This window comes from Rhodofomes roseus, assembly GCF_022264815.1.
Source record: "Rhodofomes roseus strain CIRM-BRFM 1785 chromosome Unknown C8Q71scaffold_26, whole genome shotgun sequence".
In the NCBI taxonomy this organism is placed as follows: domain Eukaryota; kingdom Fungi; phylum Basidiomycota; class Agaricomycetes; order Polyporales; family Fomitopsidaceae; genus Rhodofomes; species Rhodofomes roseus.
The window spans coordinates 445,330-469,693 of record NW_025952982.1 but is presented as its reverse complement, the minus strand read 5'-3'; the positions used below and the strand labels follow the sequence as shown (position 1 = coordinate 469,693).

Sequence of the window (24,364 nt, the reverse complement as noted above, 5' to 3'; positions counted from 1 at the left end):
GTCGTCGCAGACAGCGGGCAGGGGGCGGTCACCGTCGGTCACCGTCGGTGGGCAGCGAGCGCGTCGAGAGCAGCGTGTCCCGAAGAGGAAGGGGGCTCGGAGATCGATAAGATCTGGGATCGGGCAGGGGCCTCCGTGGAGGGCGGGGAAGCGCCCGGGACGGGAGGGATCTAGATCGCGGTCGATGGAATGCGAGTGTCGCATCCGCTCCGACAACATATATAAGCCCGCCCGTCCGTCCATCCTCACCACCAGCCCTCGTCCGCACCGTCCCACTCGCCACACCCGCCATTCCAGCAAAGTCCAGTTTCCAGCCATGATCCGCTTCGACAACCTGCCGCCAGAGGTCATGCAGGCCATGTGCACGCCCATGCACCTCATCATCCCGCCCTCCGCCGCCTACCACACCGGCGCCCTCTACCTCGGCTCCTTCTCCGCCGTCCTCGACGACCCCCTCCTCGACCAGCACCGCATTGCCGCCCTCGTCCAGGTCCTCGACGCGCCCTGGGTCCCCGACCACACCGGCGGCTCCCGCCCCATCGACTGCTACCGCCTCGACATCCTCGACTCGTCCTCCGCCGATATCCGGCCCCACCTCGAGCAGGCCGTCCGCTGGATCGACGACCGCCTCCGCAAGGGCGTCAACGTGCTCGTGCACTGCCAGCAGGTACGTCTGTGCGTCTCCGCTCCGCGAGCAGGGTGCTTACGGCAGGCTGTTTTGCGTTCCGCGTGCAGGGCGTGAGCAGGAGCGCGGCGATCGTCATTGCGTACCTCATCTACACGCAGAACATGACCTACGAGACCGCGTTTGAGCTCGTCCGCCGCAAGCGCGCGTGCATCAAGCCCAACTCGGGCTTCGTCAGGTGCGTGTGCAGCGCGTTTTCTGCGCGTCGTTGCGCTCATCTCGTTTCGCAGGGCGCTGCAGGAGTGGGAGAAGCGGTGGAGGAACGTCGGCGCGGACACCCGCCCGCCTATGCGCAGGGCCTCCACGACGCCGCGGTAGAGCGGCCTCTCGTGTGCATCCCATCCCATCCCCGTCCCAGTCTGCATCTCTCGCGCTGGCGCGTCCCCGCTACTCCGTTTGCAACCTATCTCGCATATGCTCTGCTCCCTCATATTGCCTGGCTCCATGTCTGCACTCCACCAAAGCCCCACGAAGGATACCACGTAAACGCACGAACAAATCCACATATTCCGGAGGACCTCCATATTGTACAGTCTGACGAGGGTAATTGCCTTCTTCCTGGTCTGGTCTCGCGCCGCTTTCGCCTCTGCTCGCATCACGCATATACTCCATACGCTTGTCATATTACCCGCCCTCTACCCGGGCATCCAATCCTATATCCATGAAGAAATGTACAATCACCTCGCTTACTGTGGACTATTCACGTTAACACCATGCATCATCCTAGGACCCCACTCGCCGCGCGTTGTATGTAGCGACACCACTGCCATTTGTATCATACGACCCGTCGGTATACTGCTCATAGTATTCTCTCTATACTCGTAATCCGAGCATGTTCCGAGTGAGACGCAACGACAGATTAATGCACGATACACGCAGAGCTACCGACGCCACCCAGTGCCCGTTAGCACTTTGCAGCGCTGTTGCCCGCACGCCGAGCCATGGCTGCAGCAACGCCGGCGTCGTCGCCGATGGCAGCGGCGTTCCGCTCGCGCGTCTCAAGTTTGGCCGATCGCAATGAGATGGCCGATGTCGGTGCGTGCGTGCCTGTTCCTCAATCGAGCTAAACTCTATCACCGCTGACCACCCAGGGCAAGTCCGCCGTACCACATCGAACCCCGTCGAACGCGAAGCATCGTCTGACGCGCACGGAGGTTCCAAGTCGCTATCGCGAACGTTCCCATACAGTGCGTCCCGCTGTACTGTAAGTTTGCTCACAGCTCGTCTCATCTCCGTCCCCGGCCTTCTGGCAGATCCAGCCTGGACGCGACGGAATGGGAAGACCCCGGTGAGACGCACCCCACCAATCCAGGTTCGTCCGCGTCCGCGACCCTTCCTGCCAGTGCCAGGTCCCAGTCTGAGTCATGCGTCGTGTGAGGACGCACCATCGTAAGGCCGGGATGGCCTGCGCAGTGGATACGCGCACGGACGAGGCACGGAGGCTGCGATCGCCGGGGAGCGCGTTTGGACAGACTGGGGCTGCGGAGGGTCGCTGCGTTCTATGGTCGACGGAACGATGCGGTTCGCTTCGGCGTGGGCGGCGCGACGTGGTGAGGTGTTTGCGTTTCCGAGCGCATCTTGGCCTTGTCGAGGACGAGGACTGTCCGAGGCTTCCCTCGAGCTCTGCACGGGCTCGGACTTACCGTGTTGTGGCCGATGCGCGCCACCTGCGCAGCGCAGAAAGGAACTCGGGTTGCTGCATCGGGACGATGATCTGCACTGTGCGTTACCCAGTACGAAAGGAGTCCGGCGGAGAAGCACGCGACTGCATGAGTGGTAGATACCCTGGCATGGTAGTGGGACGGACAGATGTTCCCTCGAACGTGTGGTTGATCCAATCGGCGCGAGAGCAGAGCTGGTGAGAGTTCGTTTGCGATGCGCCGAAAGGAAGAACGCTGACTGCACCTTGGCGCAGATCGTACGCGTGGTGACAGAGTCGAAGTTCCCGACGGATCTGCACACGTCCGCCCTTCAAGCTGCAGACAATCCTCTGCATTCGATCGTCAACAAACGAGCGCAACTCGGCGTTGCGGCACATCCTGAGATTCAGAGTCGACTCAGTCGAGGCCCTGCTTTCCCCGCAGTCGGCGCGAGTGCCGGCGGTACGGCCTGGTACGGCGGGCTAATCCATTAGACAAGTCGGACGAGCATGGGCCTGATCGCTCGACGGCCAATCGCCTGGTAGCCGCTTGCAGTTGCGTCCAGGACGTCTGCTTGTGTTTACATCCGTGCCCGAGATCGCCGTGCACTGTCTATTTGGTGGGCCGTTTCTGTGCCTGGTGCGGGTGACGGGGACGTGTTGCGGACTGCATCTACCCATACCGGCCCTGTCAATGTCAACACATGGTAGTAAGTGTATGATCACAGGATATCGACCGTGGCTCACCTGGCATACCGCGACGCATGGGCGACATGGTGCCATGCCAAGTCTGCAGCATATCGACTTTCGGGCGGTCCCGCTTTGTCTGGGTGAGAGCTGTACGGGTGGTAGCAGCGCGGCAACAGGGGGCGCCGGGTCGGAAGCCTCCCCGGATCCGGGACGGGCACCTCGAGCCTCTGTTCACCGGGCATTTAGCTCAGATGGCAGAGCGTACGCTTCGCAGCTCGCAACTTGCGTAAGGCCCAGGGTTCAATTCCCTGAATGTCCAGCGCACCGTCAGGGTGTCTTTTTGCCGCATAGAGGCATCAGGGATGTCCTCACCTTTGGGCCGCGCGCATGCGGAGGTACCGGTGGTATAGTGGAGGTGGACTTGAAGGCAACTCGGAGAGAGGCGACCTTTTGCATCGCGGAGTGCGGTTATATACACCGAACATAGCTTAGATGTAGGGAAAGACGATATTCGTCTCATATAGGTGATCTCTACACTGCCATGCCAGAACCTGTAAGTTCCGTAGTGTTCTCGGATATGAATAAAATGACGAGACTCACTGACAGTCGGTAGGAGTTACGTATTCTCGCAGCGGCGAGTACGTGAGATACATAGCAGACACGCATTCACGTCCCCTCAGTTTGCTTGATTATTCAACATGAGAGTCACTGCAGTGCTAGGTTCTGCCACGTGTACGGCCCTCGCTCTTGAGTACTGCACAACAACACATTTATACCCCGTCCCCACATAGTAGGGACATCTGAAATGCCCTGATGGCGCTGCTAAAGTTACAACGTGCTTGGCCGTATCAGCCTCATGGATGTCGCGTATGCGATGGGACCACGTACCACCGACCCTAATGTGCTTCCTGTGCAGCTGATCGTCTCTGTGAAATGCCCTGCCGCACAAACTACAGATGTATTGCGTTCCGGAGGTGTGTGTACCAATATCCCCTGGCTCTTGCATTTCCTGGAGAAGGAGGAACTTGCCACGTCTCTGCGAACACCATAGCCTCCAGGAATAGTGATGGATCTACGGCAGACGATCATCAAGTCAATCTTGTAAGTATGCGGGTGCGCTCACGGACTCGATATGGTGATGTGGCGCCGCCGCTTGGGTCCTCGCACACAGTGCCGTCCGGGAATACGGTAGGCAGCATTGTTTCGCTCGGGAGATGAAGGCTGGAGGAACGTTGGGACGTAAAGTATACGACCCATATATATGCTTCCCCTCGGGATCTTTTGCGGACTCCCCAACGTTTGCAATAGTCGGTATCACTGTGCTTCTGCACTCGTGATCTTGCCGCCTGTTTGTCTCCCGGACGGCACTATGGCCCAACTTTGAATCAAACGGGGATTACTCCCGTGTCATTGCGCAGGACGACTCACCGAGAAACAATTGTACGTGGAGTAGACCACACGCCGGATCCTTCTGTCCCGAGTGGACGTTTGACTTTCACAGCCATACCTGTGGCGTCCAAGCCTGCGGATTGCAGGTGAGAGACAGGAAGACAATGTGAGCAACTGGTAGGAAGACTTCACCGTATGGTCACGCGTGTCTAGTAGAGCCACGCATCATCTGGAGAAGCAGGCTCCCGTTGGCGCTTCGCTGCCGGTTCCTATGCTTCCTCCTTTCAATGAGTGCGTTTGCTTCATGACTGTTGTCGACGCGCAGCTAAGGAGTAAGAGGTGGATGATTGCCGCATTTACTCTAGGTTCCGCAGGGCGGGCGGCCGGTCTGAGCGTCACTTCAGTATTAGCACACCGATCTCAAATTGAGAGTCATTGAGAGTCGAAGTACCTGATAAAGGATGGAAGCTGTTCCTATGTTCGTTGGAGGCGGCAGCAATGATTGAACTCGGTGACCTTAGTACCGTGCAGTGTCGGACTGTACCCACACTGGACTGGCGGCTTGCAACCGAGCTGTTAAGAGTTCTCAGATAGACTACACATGCAGTAGAGGAGGCCCGCAATATTGCCATGGCGCGCAGAAGCCTAGAAACAGCGGCTGTAGCGGGCTTCGAGGAGGACCGCTTCAAGTTGGCCATGGCGGCGCGTCGAAGGGCGCGCCCACACCGCGGTGGCGTGGGAAGTATGACGCGCCCCCTCCTCCTCGATGCGGACTCATGCGGCCGCCGGTCATCACTGCTGGCAAAAACCGCTCACAATATGAATACTAAGTTCACGCTGCAGCTGCTCTTTGGATACCGGGATCTCTGCGATAGCTGGTAGCGTCAGACACCCAACTCCCCATCACCATCGCCGACGAGGAGAAGCAAACTCGTTCGACCTTGGGACGACCTTGGCCATCATGCATCATTCAACCGTCGTTGACCCACTTTTAGGTCCGTCAATTTTCCCGTGTCTGTCAAGAATATGCCCACGGAGATCTGGCAATGCAGATTCGCCAAACATCCTACCGTGAGGCTCACGAGCAATGCAGACGATTCCGGAACTACAGCCTTCATGAAACCTTCGCCTAATCCGTGGGAGGAGGAGCTCTGTAATAACAAAGGAGGCACTACTGGCATGCGCATGTACGAGCAGAGCGAGCGGAACCAAGGTTACTTATCCATGTGTAGTCGCCGCTTATGTCCGCCACGTCCTCCGCAGTTGCTGCCGCTGCAACGTTCCGGCACCCTCTGCAGCTTCTCGACTGCATTCTTCTCACCCACCCACTTACCCGACTGTAAGTACAATGGCGAGTGGATTGGTAAGATGATTTCCCTCTGCTTGTCCGCGCCAGCAGTGGACCACGACGTTCACACTGTCGTAGCCCTCCTTCACTACCGGCGACAGCCAGCCCTGCTTATCGTTTAACAGTCTTTTACTAAGAAGCGGCGAACGTCATCGAAGACGATGGGTAGTATATAATGACACTTACGCACTGCGACTGCTCCCACGAAGGAGTGCCCTCTTGCATCATTCGCGATGGTCGAATTCAAAGGATACGCCCTTACCAGTAAGTCTTCAATGCTCATTCTTCCATAAGCTCGTACTGATAGCCCACCTACTTCACGCAGAGGAAGACCGTTCTGCCTGGAGCTCGCTCGAAGTGGTCACCTTTGAGCCGAAGAAATTCGAGGAAACCGATGTCGAGATCGCCATCACCCACTGCGGCCTCTGCGGCTCCGACGTGCACATCCTGCGTCAAGGATGGGGCAGCGTAACGTATACGCCGCTCATCGCCGGACACGAGATTGTCGGCAAGGTGACGCGAGTCGGGGCGAAGGTGTCTGAGTTCAAGGCAGGCGATCGCGTCGGCGTGGGCGCGAAAGTCGCCAGCTGCGGGACCTGCAATAGGTGTACGCACGACAACGAGCAGTACTGCCCTTCCTCGCTCGACACGATTGTACGTGGTGTCGCGGTTCTGTTTCGTGCGTGTCTATTGTACTGACAGCCTTTCAGAACAACCGTTATCCGGATGGAACACCCGCGCAGGGTGGTTTCGCCACTGCCATTCGCGCGAATGAGCGGTTCGTGTATGCCATCCCCGACGGGATCGACTCCAAAGACGCCGCGTCGATGCTCTGCGCCGGCGTGACGGTATACTCGCCGCTGCGCAGAAACAACATCGGTGCCGGCAAGAAAGTCGGCGTGATTGGTATCGGGGGCCTCGGCCACTACGCCATCTTGTTCGCGAAAGCGCTGGGTGCGCAGGTGTATGCGTTCACACATAGCCCGAGCAAGAAGGAGGACGCGAAGAAGCTCGGCGCTGACGTCGTGGTCGACACCGGAGCCAAGGTGAGATGAATCTGGATCCGCAGATCGCAATCCAGTCAAACTGATGGACCGTTTCGCTCCGTACATAGGATTACCAAAAGCCGTACTACGACACGCTCGACCTGATCATCTCCACGACGAACGTCTTCAGCCCGGGCACGTCCTTCTCGACGTACACGAGCATGCTCAGTGTGCACGGCAAGTTCGTGAACGTCGGCCTGCCGGACATCGATACAGAGATGCCGTCGCTCCACGCGTTCGACATGCTCACGAGCGGCGCGTTCATCGGCGGCTCGCTCATCGGCAGCAAGGGCGACGTGTACGAGATGCTCAAGGTCGCCGCGGAGAAGGGCATCAAGCCGTGGGTGCAGGAGCTCCCGATGCGCGACCTGAAGACCGCGCTCGAGGGCGTGCATAATGGAGACGTGCGGTATCGGTATGTGCTGAAGCAGGATATTGTGCCAGTCCCGTACTAGGCACTCGTTGACGTGCAACTACAAATGTATCATTAGACTCAGAGCAAACTCGGAGTGAGTTATACTATTAGCACTGGTGCTGTCTGAGCACCCTGACATCTGCTTGATCCTCTACATAAACACTGGCGATCCCGGAGTCAGGACAGAGCAAAGGGCGCGGCGAAGTCGGGCAAGGTTACGCACCGACGATCTACACGGCGGTCCATGAAGGTCCGTGATGCCCTCAGCCAATCAACGCCCAACGCTAGTCATCACAAAGACATGCCATTGCAAGACGAATGACATGCGCACCGTAGCCAAGCTGGTTCCGATGGTCAGCGGGGACTCTGCGGCCTCCGGTATCCATACAAAGCGCGCTGGCGAAGCCCCAAGTCGTTGAAACCTGTGGAGTGCATTCATAGTGCCAGTGCGTATACTCAGTTAAGCGGCATACGGGCAAGGCTAGGCGGGCGACGCGATATAAGAGCTCTGCTGCTCGCTCTGCTTCTCCCTCAGCATTGAGTATACAGCCTACATCCACCGTCATCAATGCAAACTATGGTCGAGTTCAAGGGATACGCACTTACCAGTGAGTCCATCCATCCATCCTCCAAGCCACTTCGTTGATACCAGGTCATCCGTTTCGCCAGACACCAATCGCGCGGAGTGGACCTCTCTCGAAGTAGTCCCATTCATACCAAAGAAGTTCGAGGATGACGACGTCGAGCTCGCTATCACCCACTGTGGTCTCTGCGGGTCGGACATACACATTGTCCGACAAGGATGGGGCAGCCCGCCGTATACACCGATAATCGTCGGGCACGAGATCGTCGGGATCGTGACGAAAGTTGGGCCGAAGGTGACGGAGTTCAAGCCTGGAGACCGGGCCGGCGTCGGCGGGAGGGTGAACAGCTGTGGGACGTGTAAGCGATGCACGTCTAACAACGAACAGTATTGCCCCGGCGCGACGACTACCGTTGTAATTGTCGTACTCTTTCCAACATCGTGACAGCTTGACTCAGTAAGCTATATCTTGGTCATAGCTCGACCGTCATCCGGACGGTTCGCCATCGCAGGGAGGCTTTGCAACCGCTATCCGGGCAAACGAACGCTTCGTTTTCGCGATCCCTGAGGCGATCGAGTCGAAGGATGCGGCATCCATGTTGTGCGCAGGGCTGACAGTGTTCTCGCCGATGCGGAGGAACAACGTTGGCCCAGGCACGAAGGTGGGTGTGGTTGGGATAGGTGACCTTGGGCACTACGCGATTTTGTTTGCGAAGGCGCTTGGTGCGGAGGTCTATGCTTTCACGCATAGCCCGAGCAAGCGTGACGACGCGAAGAAACTGGGTGCGGATCATATCATTGACATAGGTAATGAGGTATGGAACATTTGCTGATATAGTCGTTCACTCACAGACACCACGACTGAAGGACTTCCACAAGCCATACACTGACACCCTGGACTTTATCATCGCGACCACGAGCATTTACAGTCCAAACAGCTCGTTCTCGACGTACACAAGCATGCTGACCGTCAACGGGAAGTTCATCACCGTCAGTCTTCCTGACGCCGACAAGCCGATGCCGCCCTTGCATGCCGCCGACCTGGTCTTTAGCGGAGCATACATCGGAGGGTCGTTCGTCGGGAGTAAAATCGATTGCTACGCGATGCTGAAGATTGCGACTGAGAAGGGGATAAAGCCTTGGGTGGAAGAGCTGCCGATGCGCGAGTTGGCCACTGCACTTGAGAAAGCGCACAACGGAGACGCGAGGTACCGGTACGTGCTCACGCAGGATGTCGTGTAGACTTCGGGCCATTCTTGAGAGCACATGTGATACCTAGCACATTCTGTCAGGATAGGATTGAGGTATTAGAGGGGGGAATACACAGCGATAGTCGACGTCTATACCTACTGCTGCTGAGCCTTGACACCGTGTGCGACCTTAGAAAAAGATCAGTCTTTAGTAAGAGATTGGTCGTACCACCGGACAACATGTGTTACTGAAGTAGCAGGACAACAGCGAGGAAGCCAGACGGATTGCGGGCGCTGACGCGTCTGTGGCGTGAGACCCCAACTAGCGCTCCCTGCTCACAGCTACTGCCACGACCCAGTGGCAGTCATGGCTAGTCATGGTCGCCGACTGTTCATTGATATTCTATGATCAAGAAAATAATCATCACAGCCTTCCGCACTCCGTACAAGGAACACCCTAACTCTGGAGCAGTAGCGAGACAAGGCTCGCACTGCGGCACTCCGAAATCGTTGTCAACGGAGGTATGTACCAGTACCTGCAGGTCCATGCGCGATGCAAGAGCGGTATATCTACTTATGTCGGGTGTTAAACTCCGCCTAGTAGGACCTGTCAGGTAAGCAGACGAATCTCAAGTAGTCGATGCATTGATACTACTCCACGCGTCATCAGCCATTCAAGGTATAGGGATAATGTCCTGTGTCAAAACATAGCGGTACCGCGCAGCCCCGTTGTGCACTCCCTCAAGAGCAACTCCATAGTCCTTCATAGGCAGCTCCTGCACCCACGGCTTCACACCCTTCTCGACGGCAATCTTCAACATGGCACAGCAATCGGCCTTGCTGCCGACATAGGAGCCTCCGATGAAGGCACCGCTTGTCAGCATGTCGAACGCGTGGAGCGGTGGCATGGCCTTGTCGACGTCGGGCAGACCGACGTTGACGAATTTGCCATTGATAGTGAGCATGCTCGTGAATGTGGAGAAGGAAGTGCCTCGCTGGAAGACGTTGGTCGTCGAGATGATGAGGTCGAGCGTATCGAAGAACGGCTTTTGAAAACCCTATTCACAGAAGAACGGGAGGAGTGTAAGCTCGAGGTTACTATATGCGCATAGAAAGCGCACCTCGATGCCGGTGTCGATGACATGGTCAGCACCGAGCTTCTTGGCATCCTCGCGCTTACCCGGGCTATGGGTGAACGCATACACCTCTGCACCAAGCGCTTTGCCGAACAGAATTGCGTAGTGGCCTAGGCCTCCTATTCCCAGCACGCCGATCTTCGAACCGGGGCCGACGTTGTTCCTGCGCATCGGCGAGAAAACCGTCAAGCCGCCGCAGAACATCGACGCCGCGTCCTTGGACTCAATCCCGTCAGGGACGGCGAACACGAGCCGCTCGTTGGCGCGAATGGCGGTTGCAAAACCGCCCTGCACAGGCGATCCGTCGGGATGGCGGGCGTTCTACACGTCGGAGTCCGATTACATCAGTTCAACGGTGCGTCTCACCTGTACTGAAATGCGACTTACTATCGTCTGCGTCATGCTCGGGCAATATTGTTCGTTCCCCGACGTGCACCTCCTGCAGGTCCCGCAACTGTTCACCACGGCGCCGACGCCGACGCGATCGCCGACCTTGAATTCCGTGACTTTGGGCCCGACGCGGGTGACCTTTCCGACGATCTCGTGCCCGCAGACGAGCGGGGTGTACGGCACGTTGCCCCAGCCCTGGCGGAGGACGTGTACGTCGGAGCCGCAGACACCGCAGTGCGTGATAGCCAGCTCGACGTCCTCATCCTCGAACCTCTTGGGCTCGAAGGAGACTAACTCGAGCGATTTCCAGGCGTCGGGGCCTTCGGTGTCTACAAGTGCAGATGTTAGTGGACATGGCAAGAATATGACATGCGGCAGCGGCCGCGGCTTACTGGTAAGTGCGTAGCCCTTGAATTCGACCATTGCGTTCGGAGAAATCTGATCCTGCCAGTCGGCGTTGCTGGGTGATAGTGTAGTATCGTTCCTCAGCAGCTCTTATATACCTGCGATCCGCCAGTTTTCCTCGCGACTTGCGTGTCAATCAGCGCTCCTATCGCCAAGGCATGCCATTGTGGGTTGCATTCACGCCGGACGCGGGGCTATGTGTGGGCCCAGCGTGTTGTAGAACACCGGCCGCGAGGTATGCCATTATACAAGTGTCCTAGCAGTACAACCAGACAGCAAGAATTGTGGCGAGCAAAACGGCGTGGAGGAACATGACGGCATAGCAGTGGGTCTTCGTGCGCTCACTCAGCTTGTGATCTCAACTAAGGAGGCGAGTAATACAGTTCTATAGCTTACAAACTCTGCAAGGGGCCTTAGTCAACGGATTTCCTCGACGACCACTGGTCCGGAATATACTATCCGCCGAGAAATGATCTACATGCCTGGCGATACCGAAGGCGTGTCAAAGGCAGCCTCGACTGCTGTATATGCAGCCCCGGGCCCGGGAGGTCCACTGTCAGTGAAGGGAGTGGGTGTTCCGCCGTCGCATGTTTCGAGTACTGAGACCGGCGTTCTACACGTTACGCATGACCGGAAACAGCCTGAGTAACAGTAAGTGCGGATTGGTTTCCAACATTCATCTGCGTCACTTACCGACTACAGGACAGCGATCCTGTAGTACTCGTACAAGATGTGTGCGATCCGCACGCACAGCGAATCAATGAAGTCGAGCTCAAATTGAGGACAGTCAATCCTCTCGTACTGATTCGCATTTGCGCATAGCATCGACTGTTTCATCCATTGGTTCTTGGATCAGAAGCCTGCAGTCGTCTAGTAAGTGCTCTTCAAGCCACGTGTGCGTCGGTAGACAGTCGAGCAGCCCTAACTCATACTTTTCACTTCCTGGTGTCCAAGCCGACTATGCTGTCGAGCATGACGACGGCAGGCGCACATTCGAGACTTTGTCACCCTGCCGGTATCTAGAAACTTGAGCACCACGGGATATACGACGACGTTCTCGGCTTCGACGTGGTGGTTGTTTATGGTGCGCTAAGGTCTTACTCCCTCTCGTCTAGGGCCCACAACGCCCGTCATTCATGTCGGAGTTGTGGTTCACAATTGCCACGAGGACGGCAACCATTGGATTCAAAGTGTGTGTTCCACTTCGCGCAGTGTCGCTTCAGCTACGCTGCATTGGCCTTTTGAAGAGATAACACCGGGAGTCGGTCTATTGGCAGGTTGCGTAGCTACATCTGCTACTAGTATCCCTAGCACTGTTTGCTATCGGATACCATGGCACTCGACCGCTGTCATCTTCTCCACGTACACTCCTGCTTTACTTAGCCAAATACCTTTGCAACGTAGTCGTGGAGCCTCGAGAGACAAGCAAACGACCTGCGGCGAGAGGCTGCCCTGGTCTGCGAGGTTGTCCACCAGCCGGAGATCGCGTCATGAACGACTCGCGCGACCGTGAGGGAAGGGTGGCAGGACGATCGGGCATACTACAGCTCGATGTGCAGCTACTGCTAGCAGAGCCTTCGTAGCCTTCCGATACAACGTCGCCGCGCCAGTGCTCGCAACCAGGACCACTGCACAGCGGCCCAGAGCTCGACTAAGCCTGGCTCTGTCGCGTGTGTCGGTGGACGTCCGAGTCACAGCGCGAACCTCGCTTGCCTGCCGTTGTGCTCTGCGCCGCTCAAGCTGAAGAGAAAAGGTGGACAGGCCGCTACTCGGAGACAACTCGGTGAGGTCGACCTGGATATATCATAGCACGACTTGCCAGCGCGCCAGACTGCCGCCCGGCGGAGGGAAGCTGATTCTTCGACTCCAACAACATAAGATCCCAGGGCCACAGGCCCCAGCCTTTGACGCCTCAAGATCTCAGGGCACGTCACCGTCCAACCGTAGTTCTCTGACGCCGCCCGTACCCCCTCTACCCATACCAAACCCAACAAACACGTGCACCGAGGGTGCAATCCCGACTTGCGACCTCGGGAGAAGACACCGATCGACAGGACCGTACCCGGCCGCTTTTCTCCTTCTCTGTTTCTCTCTTCCCCCCATGCTAATTTATTAAACTTCATGCATCATGACTATGGACGATCCGGTTGATTACCGCGCACATCGCGCACACGCGCCTACACACGAACCCGCCTGACCGCATTCATTGCGCCTCGTAACCCGTCACCTACTACATACAAACGACCATAGACTACCAGTACGATTTCACTTACCCGACAGGACTACCGGCTTGCAAGTGGCGCATTATAATGCCCACTATTGTACGCACCGGCAGTCGCCGCGTCTTAGCACGTTTTGTTTGCTTGTGGCGGTTAATAAATGCAGATTTCATCATCATCATCAACCGTAGTTCTCTCTCCTCCACTGCCATCGCGTAGACTTGCGGCGGCGATCAGCTATATAATGACACTACTTATGTAAGGATAGCGGAGCGACTCAGTGGTGGCTGTGGGGTGTCGACAGCGTCGTTGGCGTAGCCTTGGGCCGTAGATTGCGAGAAGGAGGTTAGTAGGCAGGGTGACGACTTAGCGCTACAGTCCAGGGCATGTCGGATCCCAGCTCAGGTGCAGACGGACCTCGAATCGGGCTGCATCAGAACTTCTCTGATTTCGGTGACGGGCTGTGACGGGCTGTGACGCTTGCTAAAATTTCAATTTTACGTAGTGTCAGCGTACTAGATGTTAGCAAGACTGGTCGCATTTTAGAAGGTCGCGAAGATATGGCGATCACGTCGTTAGATAGCGTTAGATAGTCGTTACAGCTCACACAACCGTCAGCAAGTGTCACCGCTGCATCAGCAAAGCTGTGATTTGTCTGACAGGCCCTAACCCTCTAAATGTGTCTGGCCAGTCTAATTAATGTCTAAAACATCTTACCTGTCTAAGTCTCGTCTAGACTTTCAGCTCATGTCTCTGGATTGTGCTCGAATTCAAGGCAACATCATGTATTGACATTACTAGTACTCAGATACAATGCTACAATACTATAGTGCGCGGACTTGCACACGTCCTTTCGTGGTGCACTATCTGTGCCGACCCAGCCCGGGGCCCTCTTCCAACCTCGGAGGTCCCGCACACGACTTCATGACGGATCACACTTGCGGGATTGCCGTTTCGCATGAGTCCCTCAGCTCCGAGTCGGTGTGCTTGTTGGCGCAGTTTGCGCGGCCGCCTCGAGCTCGGAGCACGAACGTGCCTGGGCTTGGTCGTGTTATAGCGGCGTGACGACGCGGGCGGACTGGTTGCAGTGTGATGCGCGGGCGTGCGTCTTCTCCTCGCGAGTCGCATCGTTAGTGGCCCGGAGTCTGGACGAGTGCACGGCAGTCTTCGTCTGAGGCGTCAGCGGGGGCCAGGCAACTGCGAGATGCGCGGGAACTGTGCATTACCTCGTGGTCTGCTCGAAGGCTGCAAGGCTGCGCGTCTTTGCATGTTTGGCAGTGGCCGTCCGGGCGGGGAGGTGTCAAGGTTGACGCGAGAATCGAGCGCACTTGACACACTCAGGCGCAATTCCCACGGGCATCCGTCGACCGGGCGCGAGAGGGGCAGAGGTCGATGAGTGTCGGCGCGAGAGTCGAGCGTCCGTGAGAGCTCGTTGACGAGACCCGAGGCGAGTGGTGAGTGAGGGCAAGCGGACTTAGCGTGCGCGCGCCGCGCGCAGGTAAGTACCGCCGACCGGTGGCAAACTCCGGTGGAAGCCTGCCCTAAACCTCCCACTGCCACGTCACGACTGCGTTGCTATCTGGACTCGGTTCCTCGCCGCCGCGACGACCACCTTGTGGGCTGCCTATGGGAGACTACCCCGCCGTGCCCTCTGAGCGACGACAAGCCCGACGCGTCAGCGCGTATGGTAAGGCCCCAACAGGAGGTCACTCACCCGACGCGGACAGCCGAGGTCCAGCGCACCCGCAAGCCCGACGCACCGGCCGGCTCGACGTGCGCAAGAGCAAACACAGACGAGGACCCGCGCGCCGAGCTCACGAACCGCGCGTCATGCGCCTGCAAGACCGCCTCGCAGGACGGCGCTTCGGCCAGTCAACCAGCACTGACCCACCGCGAAGGGACGAGCAGGGGGATCGGTAGATGAGAATCAGAACGACTGTGGTGAGTGTCTTGACTCTTCACCGTCTTCCTCTCTCTCGCCCTCTCGTTTTGCTCACTCACCCTCGCTCGATGTACCTCCCCCGTCCGAACGCGCCCGTCATCTGCCGTCTCGCACGTTCTCGCACCCGCCCTCACTCATGCGTTGTGCCGTTCTGACCGCCACGCCCACGTCGCCGCCGTTCGACTTTTTCCTCTCCGCTTGAGCGCTCCCGCCGACCGCCGTCTCCTGCACGCTCGCACCCGCCCTCGCTTGTGCTCATCTTCCGCTGCCGCTGTCTCCCTCGCGCCCCGCCGTCCACCCGAACGTTCACGGTAACTCCCCCGCGGACGGCCCTCAAGACGAGCTGTGCGAGACTGCGCGCATGGTACCAGTAGCCGCCCTGCCGTTGCCAGCCCAAGGCCCGAGCTCGACCATCCGCGCGCTCTGCGCAGCGGCAAGCCCCGCGCGTCGAGGCATTTGTGAAAACCGCGATCAGACGACCCACGCGCGATACGGTCGACCGGAGTGCAGAGGAGCTGGAAGCTCGACGAGCACCAGTCAGCCGCGTCGAGTACGTGCGATGAACACCTAGCCACCAACGTAGTAGAATCTGCACTCGATATCCGAATATATTTCATTGTTGACGTACTATTGGGTCTCGTTGTGTCTCATTGTCTCATTGTGTCTAGCATGCCTTAGATGCACTTGAAGTCTGAGCAGTCTAACTACCCTAAAGGTGTCTAGAGGTGTCTCGTTTTAGAGAGGAATCTACTAATCCAACTGCTCACGTCTGAAGTGTCTGATTTGCCTAATTGTCTGTATTTAGGAGTTTTAGACAGTATTAGAAGGCTTTAGACAAACTGATGGATTTGCTGATGTGCGGCTCCTATTCTTTCCGTGCTCAATGCTCTGGCAACAGGTCTCGATTAAAATGTACTATGCTATACATTGTGTACTAATACTGTATGTATTACTAATAAACACACCCGCCCCGCCGCAGCGGGTAGGCTAACGCGGGTTCGTGGTTGAGTCGAGCGGTGGGCGAGGGACCGTGCGGGTGAGCGTACGAACATGCGGCTAAGCGGGGGGCTTGGCGCATTGAGACACTAGATGTACTCACCTTGTGCTCCTCGAGACACGCGTCCATGCCTGGCTTGAGGTTCCAGAGGCCACTGAACACGCCCTCCTCGAACTTTTTCCTATTCCGGAATCCGCACCAGCCGGCCAAACGCCTCGAACCGGAACACGAGTGCACGCACGATGTCAGTGCCAGTGCAATGGTAGAGGCCGCTCTAGAGTACGCAAATCACGTACTTCGAGTTCGGCAGGAGGAAGCGGTTCAGGCGCTGCTTGGGTGGCCGACCGGGAGGCCCGCGGCCGCGGCCGCAGAGGAAGACAGGTTGTCACCAGACCAGCGCGAGCGCACGGTGGCGAGGAAGAACTTCAGGCGGTCAAGGCGGTTGACGAGCTCGTGCTCCTTGTGTGTGAGCGACCGCGTGAGGCCGCTGCGTGGGCTGGGCCCTTGGGTCATTGCGTCGGCGATCGACTCGGACAGCGCAGCGGCGGCGTGCGCATTGTCCGAGCCATGCTCGCTGTGCGCGGGATCCCTCTCCGCGTCCGCAAGCAGCTCATGCTGCCTGCGCGAGCACAGGGGGTGGGCGGTCTACTCCTCAGGCTCGGGTGCGTGTGCGCCTGCCGCGGCTGGTGGCTATATGGAGGGCGCGCGGGGAGGGCTGCTGGGCTGCAAAGGCGGGCTGGAAGGAGGTGGAGGCGGACGCGGTGTGCAGTGGTGATGGGTGGTGGAGTGCTGCGGCTGAATATGGTGCTATGCTTTGGACGGAAGTGAGCGTGGCCACTATCCGGGCACGAGAGTGGTAGAGGCAAGAAGCCTGTGCAGCCGCGCTCGTAAGTGTGCGTGTCGAGTAATGACAGACGCGCGCCGTGATCATGTTGAGAGAATGAGTGGAGGACGCAGTACCGAGAAGGCAGATGTACGGGGTACTCACTGGAGATATCCTACCGTTCTCCTGACATCCCTGCATTCCTTGTTGGGCCCGCTTCGGTGTGTTGGCTACTCGAGCCTTCATGGCAGCTCCAGGGCGAGCGAGAGGCAACCATCTCCGCGTTGATCGTCTCACAAATGACGACATGCACGCTGAGTACACTAGATGAGGTTCGGAAATAGCGCATGTACAATGTGGGCATACCTCTCAGCATGAATGGGGTAAGTTGGCGGTCGTTCTTCGGGGCGGGCGGTGCGACGGGTTCGGGGGTGTTCGACGCCGCAGGCGTACCCGGTGTCGACATGTCCTCAGACAGCAACACATCCCCACCGAGCACATCGAGGAGCCCCGCTTGCCTCGTCTTCTTGCTGCTCCAATTCCCGGTACCCTAAGCTAACAATCTCGTCGAACACCCCCAGAAGCTTGAACGCGTGCTTCGTGATATCACGCTGCTCCGAGCAAGCGGGCAGAGGAGCGGGACGGTTGAGAAGACGAGAAGACTCTCAGAGGGTGAGCGGGCGAGACTCAGAGTGAGGACATGCCACAACACCAAGGAGCACCTGCGCCAGGATGCGCAAGTGCCACAGTGGCTTGCCCTAAACCTGTGAAGCGCCGGCGGCTAGCTCACGCTCTCGTTGTGCTCACGATGGCTTGTCCACTGAGCCAACGTCAGTGATTGGTAGATGGTATGTGCATTCAGTTCCTCTACCTCTGCCTCGGCTGACCATGACTGGAGGCAGGTGCATATCAAGACGGGGCTGATGACCGAAAAACAAATATCGTGCCAACTTGAGTACTACCGCGTCAGACGAGGAGGGCGAGGAGAAGGGGGTCGCAAGTGGGTCGAAAGAAGACTTGGAGGTAAGCCTATGTATTTCGCTCGTAGTGCACACCGTCATCACCCGCCCCGCCCCACGCACGAGCCCGGCTACGCGACTCTCCCTCCACGCACTTGTCTGCCCGTGCAATCGTTTGCGCGCACGTACATTCGCGCTGACTCGCCCGTGTGCACATCCTCCTGCTCACCTGTCCCGTTTATGCGCTCCACGGCGCCCCTCACTCCACATTTCCCTCCCCTTTAACCGCGCACGGCCTGGGCTTGCTGCCACCTAACAAACCCCACCACGCGCGCGTGATCCGGCCGCTGCTCATCCCGACCCTCCAGTCAAACACATCCCTTGCGCCCGTATCGCCCCCGTGAACGCGCCGAGTGGAGGCAAGGCTGGAGGTGCCAATACCCGGCACGACGACTAGTCACCCGCAGCGATAACATTCGCGAAGGACGGCCTCCTCCATCTCCCACGAGCGTGCGTTCCCTTAGCCTAGCCGGCACACTCCCGCCCTCATGTCACCTCTTCGCTGTGAGCGCGAGGCGAATCAAAACAGCAGGCTCGGGATGATTCATCGCATGCAGTTCACCTTCAGCGTCGATCAGCCCGCACCACCGACCGTGTCCTCTATTGACGTGAAGAAGCCCGACTTGAAGCCTTCTGCCAAATTTAAGGACAATGCCCTCAAACGCGGCCGTCCCGCGACCCACTCAACGGCCAACCATGACGATACGCCCACGAACATCAGCGACAAGGACCGGCCTCTCACACAGCGCGGCTCGGCACGACGACCGACACAAGGTCAAGACGCCACTCTTGTCGGCGACGACGCGGCGTCGGTGCCCCCGCGTACGTCGAGCGTGACAGGAACATGGAGGACGCTCGGGGATGGCAACACGCGAGGATGGCGATGAGGGGCAGACGCAGCGGCAGCGAGGCGGGGGACGCGTAGGCGGGGTGTGGCGACGGAGACGTCAAACGCGGTGGGGGACGCAATGCGGTGGCGGCGTCTGGATTGGGACGCATCGCGGGGATGCGTTGGGGGTGGGGAGAGGTGCGCACGGAACGAGGTCCGACGTCGGTTCAGACGATCGGTGGCGGCGAGGGTGGTCGGTGCAGACGATGCGGGTAACAGAGCAGACAATCCGACTGTAACAGATAACAGAACAAATATAATATGCCATTTACGCTACTTCAGTCAGTTTGTCAGGAGCCGTCACAGGCTACTAGCAAAATGCACATTTTGCTAACGACTAACGAATGTGAGCATTGAGTGACACGCTGACGCTTTCTAACGCTTTGGCGCTAGCATCCGTCAGCGTGTCAGCAATGGTCAGCAACGGTTAGCAAAATCGGACTTCTACTGATGCTGGTCGGAGGCACGGGCTTCAAGTCGAATGCAGCATAGAGCCAGACCGAGCCGTGTCCAGACCGCAGCGAACAGACGGTCGGCCCTCTCTGTGCGCCAGACGAGGTGCACGGCCCGAGTCCACGGCCGCATGACGACTGCGACTTCGCGCAGGCAAGCTTGACCTCGTACCACCACCATCTACCTTTAGGCGCCCGCTTATCGGCCCCCATCTGCCCCATCTCTCGCCCGTTCCCCTCCTCCCCTAGTGTCAAGACCCGTCCAACTCGGTCCCCACAGTCTTTACGACACCTCTACGTACGACAAACTCGACATATCGCGAACAATCGCCGAGTCCCTGGCCCGGGCTGCCCTACGGGGTGGCCTGGGATCAATGGGAGGCTGGCACCCAAACCACGATGCATCGACCGACACCGAGTGCCATGGACCGCAACTCGTTAAACCCCCGACGTCCCCTCGCTAGGTCTCTCTAGTAACGCGCCCTAGTCCGGGTGTATTCCCTCGCTGCAGGAGACTCTTAGAGTCTGCGCGAGAGGCCCGACGCAAGCTGATCCCCGTTGGCCTCTGCATGCCTAACGTGCCCTAGCCCCTACTTTGAATGCCCGGGAGTACTCTCAGAGTCCGGTGCACCGGTCTACGACCGTGTAGGAGGCAAGCTGATCCCCAGGTGAGAATCGGCTTAAAGCGAGGAAGGTTTAGATTCCCCCTCCGCCTGGGTGGGGTAAATTCGTATGGGCTGTTGCACGCTGTATCGGGTGGGATAAGCCGTTTTCTGGAGGGAGGTGGATGGAGGGCACGGCTATCTAGTCGTGTCCGTAGGTTTGACTTCTACGACGATGGACTCTTGGAGTGACACCCACCCGTATCGCCCTGGGTGGGAAGCTGGCCGCCTTGCACTAATGCCGCTGGCGCCCATAGACTCCCGACGTCGCTCGTAGTGCGATAGGGGCAATGCCTTCCGCACCGCACCCACTTGTCTGGGTGTTGGCCAGTGGTTGGCCGAGACGAAGAAGACATGTGCCGGAAGTGACCCGGTGAACACCCGGCGGTGCGCCGCTTTCAAATTCACCTTTCCGTACCATCACTGGGATGTTGCTATCGCACCTACGCGGGCCATGACGATGAAGACCGGAGCACTTACCTACAGGAGGACCGCCCAATTAGCGTCGCCGGTGCGCTCAAGTTGACGTGAAAAGGAGATTCCGGCAGGGACCCGTAAGGGGAAATGGGGCTCGAGTAGAACGGTCTTAGCGTGCCGTTATGATGTATTAGTGTCCGCATCTTGCCTCGGGCGAGGGACTATAAACACGGTGAATTAAAAAAAAAAAAAAAAAAAAAAAAAAAGACTGCGACTTCGCGATGACAGGTGCGCCGACCCGACGAACGTGCGTCCGACCAGCCAATTGGGAGGGAAGAAGGCGGGCCGATCTGAGATGCGTTTGGGTTGGCTGGAGCTGTCAACGGGGGCCAATTGCATGTGCTTCCGAGGATGTGACTACCAGTGACAGCGAGTTGTGATTTTGACCGTGGCCCGGAAGTCATACATACTGCGGATCTGCGTACCGTACAGCTTTCAGCCTTGGACTGGTCGCCGTTCGAGCGAGTGTCCCACCTGAAAAAAAGCACATAAAATCAGTTGAAATTGGTGTGGCGAAGACACGGATCTCAAACGGCAGTTCAATACGAAAATCGGACTAGACCGCACCGCCGTCGGGCGTAGCGCAGCACAACACACCATGCGCACCATACGGGTCTTGCTCTCGGAAGAGGCCCACGCAGCGAAAAGCTATGTTCGCTGCGACGCCGGGACCGTATGCTATGAACGAACGTTCGTCGCGTCGGGTGCGTCTCGGCGGTAGGCTGCCAATCAGTGATGCATGATGAGTCGGCGACCTTCAAGAGGAACGACTGGCCTCCGGGACTGAGTTCGCGGAGGGGGCTTGGACGCATTCTAGACGGCGTCCTTCGATATTTGGAGTTCAGTTCTGTCATAACGGATGACTGACATTTTGCGCACGACGGGCGGTGAATGTGTTTTTTGTGTTCTTGGCTGCCGGGACAAGGGCGGGTGCACGTGATGTGGCGCGGGCGTGATGGGAGGATAAACGGGAAGATCGAATAGACGCTGGGTCTCCACCCGCCGCCATCGGCCTGTGGGTGCTCGCCCTCCACCGCCCATCCGCAAACGTGCGTTCTCTCCCGTCGGTATGTCCTCTTCCTCTCCACCGCCTAACCCCCGTACTTAACCCTCCCCATCGTCCCTTCCCCACCATACCCACTTCGCGACCGCGTCTTCCGCTCGCGGCATGCCAGAGATGCCCGTGTCCGAAAAAGAAAACAACGTCAAGGGCGGGCTCGAGGACTACGAGCGCGAGGACTCGGGCCGCTACCCCTTCCTCCTCAACTACAGGGAGTGCAAGCTTCTCGGCATCGCAGGAGTCCGTCCTACTCTCCGTTCGTATCTCGCCCCTCCTGACCCCCTTCCCCACACAGGTCGGCTTCTTCCTCGATGCCTATGACCTCTTCATCATCAACGTGCGCATTCCGTTTGCCGTCCTGCACTTATCCCTGCTCACACGACCACCCGCAGCCCGTAGCGACGATGCTCCAGTACCGTCTCTACAACGGCGCCCCCATCCCCTCCGGCATCCAGGGCTTCCTCAAGGCCTCCGCCAACATCGGCTCTGTCATCGGCCAGTTCGGCTTCGGCTATGCAGCAGACACTTTCGGTCGCAAAGCTGTTTGTGAGTGCTCGTGTGCCGCTCTGGCCACCGTTCCCCGCTCACTTAGCTCATCCTTCCCTCATCAGACGGAAAGGAGCTGATGATTATCATATTCGCCACGATCCTCTGCATATCTGATCCAACTGGTGAGTACCCCCTTTTACGCGCTCGCTGCGTCTGGGAGCTGTGTTGCAGGTCTGCCTATCGGCGCTTAGCCGGCCTCCGTTCTTCTGCGTCCTTGGCGGTTGTGTCCCATGGCAGCCCATCTGACTGTATGCGGGGAAGGCTGCCCCATCGATTGCTGTGGAGAAGCTGCCGACTCTTGATGTCCTTATTGAATTGCTGGCCACTTTATCCCCACCGCTGCACGACCGGGGTGGCCGGAATGTGCAACGGACACTGGGAGAGCACACTGCGGGCCGGATAGGATTCGAAGGCATCTATCATCGAGTCTCCTGCACCCTCAGCGCGTGCCACCCCGCCTCAGCGCAGCGATGCGTCCTCCTCTCCACTCTCCACTGACCTTCATCCTCCACAGGCGACCTCTCTGCAACAGGGAGTGTTCTCTGGCTCTCCATCTGGCGCATCATCCTCGGCATCGGCATCGGGGGCGACTACCCCATGTCCGCATCCGTCGCGACCGAGCGCGCGAACCTCCGCCGGCGCGGCACCCTCCTCTCATACATCTTCGCAAACCAGGGCTGGGGCTCGCTCGTCGGCAGCCTGATGGTCATCATCGTGCTCGCATGCTACCACAACGTCATGGAGGTAAAGGGGGAGACGTCCAAGGTCGACGGAGGTGCGTGTCCGTTGATCCCGCGTGTCTCGTGTGGTGCTGACGGCGGGTGTGCGCAGTGTGGCGGATATTGGTCGGGTTGTCGCTCATCCCCGCGTTCGGCACGCTCTACCAGCGCCTCACCCTCCCCGAGTCGAAGCGGTTCAAGGCGTCCCAGAAGGGCGCCGAAGCCGAGACGGACTCGATCGACGAGCTCAAGAAGAAAGCCGACGCCGACCCGGGCGTGCAAGAGTCCGTGCGGCCCGCCGCCGCCTCGGGCACACCCACCCCCACGGCGCTGTCGCCCGCCCCGAGCGCCGCGGCGCCCGCGCAGCCCAAGCGGGAGCACTGGGCGGAGTTCCTGCACTACTTCTCGGAGTGGCGGCACTTCCGGGTGCTGCTGGGGACGTGCGCGTGCTGGTTCCTGCTGGACGTCGCGTTCTACGGGATCAACCTGAACCAGAACGTCGTCCTGGAGGAGATCGGGTTCGACGGGAGCAGCGGGTCCGCGTGGACGCGCCTGTTCAAGATCGGCATCGGCAACCTGATCGTGACCGCGCTGGGCTTCGTGCCGGGGTACTATGTGACGATTCTGACGATCGAGTGGTTGGGGAGGAAGTGGATACAGATCCAGGGGTTCTTGTTGGCCGCGCTGTTCTGTGCGTATCCGCGTCTCGGTTCGATGTGGAGGTGGGGCTGACGGTTCGTGTTGTGCAGTGGGCATCCTCGCGGGCAAGTTCTACACCCTCGGCACGGTTGGGTTCATCGTCAACTTCGCCTTCCTCCAATTCTTCTTCAACTTCGGCGCGAACGCGTACGTCTCCCTCCCTCTCCCCTCCCCATCACCCCTACTAACCCCTCTCCCTAGCACGACCTACTGCTATCCCGCGGAAGTCTTCCCGACCAAGTTCCGCGCGTCCGCACACGGCATATCCGCGGCGTGCGGCAAGGCGGGCGCGATCATCTCCGCGCTCGTGTTCAACTCGCTCACGGAGTCGATCGGCACGCCGAACGTGCTCTGGATCTTCTTCGGGTGCTGCATCGCCGGCGCGGGCTTCACGCTCCTCCTCCCCGAGGTGCGCGACCGCGATCCGGACTTGGTCTACGCGGAGGAGCTCCGGGAGGAGGAGCGGAATCGGAGGGGGACCTAGGTGGTTAATCGAGGGGCCGTAGAGTTGGCGGGGACTGTTTTATGCTGTTAGACAGGCGTGTGGGTCTCGCGAAATTGCGTTGAGGACCTCCGAAGCCGTGTCACGACTGATCTGACATAATGTAGACATACTTAGTTGTATTACTCGTATATACGCACATCTGCATCGCTATACAAGTAGAGTGCTGGAACACCCATCGTGTGAGGCGTCCCATCAACGTGCACGACTGGGACTTGGACATGTACAGATATTATATCCGAGCAATTCCCAGACCAGGCAGATGTGAGCATTGAATAGTATTATAGGAGCGGAGACTGAGTCAGCGGAGACCAGGGTAGCAAGTGTGAGCAAGCGGTCGATGGGCGGTCGATACTCCGGCGGTCGCACGGGCGGCATGAAAGAGTCGACGAAAGGACTCCAGTTCGAACTGTGGCGTCGAGTTTGCGTTGTAAGGCAG

At 58.4% G+C, this 24,364-nt stretch overlaps 9 protein-coding genes and 1 non-coding gene across 10 annotated transcripts; 7 read left to right on the top strand and 3 right to left on the bottom strand.

The window, feature by feature from the left end:
- Positions 1-316: 316 nt before the first annotated feature.
- C8Q71DRAFT_861838 (DSPc-domain-containing protein) lies at positions 317-1,003 on the top strand (the record flags this gene model as incomplete). The annotated part of the gene is made up of 3 exons (XM_047927955.1): positions 317-667; positions 736-863; positions 916-1,003. 3 exons carry the CDS (start codon positions 317-319, stop codon positions 1,001-1,003), a joined length of 567 nt encoding a protein of 188 aa, XP_047774607.1.
- Positions 1,004-3,250: 2,247 nt separating this feature from the next.
- Positions 3,251-3,333, top strand: C8Q71DRAFT_t139. The gene has a single exon. It is a non-coding gene; the product is annotated as a tRNA-Ala (tRNA).
- Positions 3,334-3,473: 140 nt separating this feature from the next.
- On the bottom strand, positions 3,474-4,639 carry C8Q71DRAFT_305280 (uncharacterized protein). Its single transcript, XM_047917690.1, has 5 exons — positions 4,443-4,639; positions 4,142-4,381; positions 3,903-4,086; positions 3,615-3,852; positions 3,474-3,550 (listed from the first exon to the last, which is right to left on the bottom strand). The coding sequence occupies exons 1-4, from the start codon at positions 4,517-4,519 to the stop codon at positions 3,691-3,693; spliced, it is 663 nt and encodes a 220-aa protein (XP_047774606.1). The 5' UTR covers positions 4,520-4,639; the 3' UTR covers positions 3,474-3,550; positions 3,615-3,690.
- Positions 4,640-5,787: 1,148 nt separating this feature from the next.
- On the top strand, positions 5,788-7,350 carry C8Q71DRAFT_305209 (GroES-like protein). Its single transcript, XM_047917689.1, has 4 exons — positions 5,788-6,015; positions 6,077-6,405; positions 6,462-6,797; positions 6,866-7,350. The coding sequence occupies exons 1-4, from the start codon at positions 5,985-5,987 to the stop codon at positions 7,250-7,252; spliced, it is 1,083 nt and encodes a 360-aa protein (XP_047774605.1). The 5' UTR covers positions 5,788-5,984; the 3' UTR covers positions 7,253-7,350.
- A 430-nt stretch (positions 7,351-7,780) lies between these two features.
- C8Q71DRAFT_861836 (GroES-like protein) lies at positions 7,781-9,037 on the top strand (the record flags this gene model as incomplete). The annotated part of the gene is made up of 5 exons (XM_047927954.1): positions 7,781-7,820; positions 7,882-8,135; positions 8,184-8,210; positions 8,275-8,610; positions 8,648-9,037. The coding sequence occupies 5 exons, from the start codon at positions 7,781-7,783 to the stop codon at positions 9,035-9,037; spliced, it is 1,047 nt and encodes a 348-aa protein (XP_047774604.1).
- A 622-nt stretch (positions 9,038-9,659) lies between these two features.
- On the bottom strand, positions 9,660-10,934 carry C8Q71DRAFT_799042 (GroES-like protein; the record flags this gene model as incomplete). The annotated part of the gene is made up of 4 exons (XM_047925864.1): positions 9,660-10,043; positions 10,107-10,442; positions 10,509-10,831; positions 10,904-10,934. The coding sequence occupies 4 exons, from the start codon at positions 10,932-10,934 to the stop codon at positions 9,660-9,662; spliced, it is 1,074 nt and encodes a 357-aa protein (XP_047774603.1).
- A 2,847-nt stretch (positions 10,935-13,781) lies between these two features.
- C8Q71DRAFT_782714 (uncharacterized protein) lies at positions 13,782-14,699 on the top strand (the record flags this gene model as incomplete). The annotated part of the gene is made up of 4 exons (XM_047924943.1): positions 13,782-13,816; positions 13,968-14,004; positions 14,135-14,304; positions 14,388-14,699. Coding segments are annotated over 3 exons (351 nt in total), but the record flags the coding sequence as incomplete, so codon positions are not given.
- Positions 14,700-15,907: 1,208 nt separating this feature from the next.
- Positions 15,908-16,587, bottom strand: C8Q71DRAFT_799041 (uncharacterized protein; the record flags this gene model as incomplete). Its single annotated transcript, XM_047925863.1, has 4 exons — positions 15,908-15,916; positions 16,177-16,248; positions 16,274-16,348; positions 16,420-16,587. The coding sequence occupies 4 exons, from the start codon at positions 16,585-16,587 to the stop codon at positions 15,908-15,910; spliced, it is 324 nt and encodes a 107-aa protein (XP_047774601.1).
- Positions 16,588-18,404: 1,817 nt separating this feature from the next.
- Positions 18,405-18,803, top strand: C8Q71DRAFT_882461 (uncharacterized protein; the record flags this gene model as incomplete). Its single annotated transcript, XM_047928501.1, has 1 exon — positions 18,405-18,803. The coding sequence occupies one exon, from the start codon at positions 18,405-18,407 to the stop codon at positions 18,801-18,803; it is 399 nt and encodes a 132-aa protein (XP_047774600.1).
- A 2,602-nt stretch (positions 18,804-21,405) lies between these two features.
- C8Q71DRAFT_305052 (major facilitator superfamily domain-containing protein) lies at positions 21,406-24,014 on the top strand. Its single transcript, XM_047917687.1, has 8 exons — positions 21,406-21,696; positions 21,752-21,793; positions 21,849-22,002; positions 22,068-22,127; positions 22,520-22,780; positions 22,837-23,415; positions 23,474-23,570; positions 23,625-24,014. Exons 1-8 carry the CDS (start codon positions 21,565-21,567, stop codon positions 23,905-23,907), a joined length of 1,608 nt encoding a protein of 535 aa, XP_047774599.1. The 5' UTR covers positions 21,406-21,564; the 3' UTR covers positions 23,908-24,014.
- The last annotated feature ends 350 nt before the right edge of the window (positions 24,015-24,364 follow it).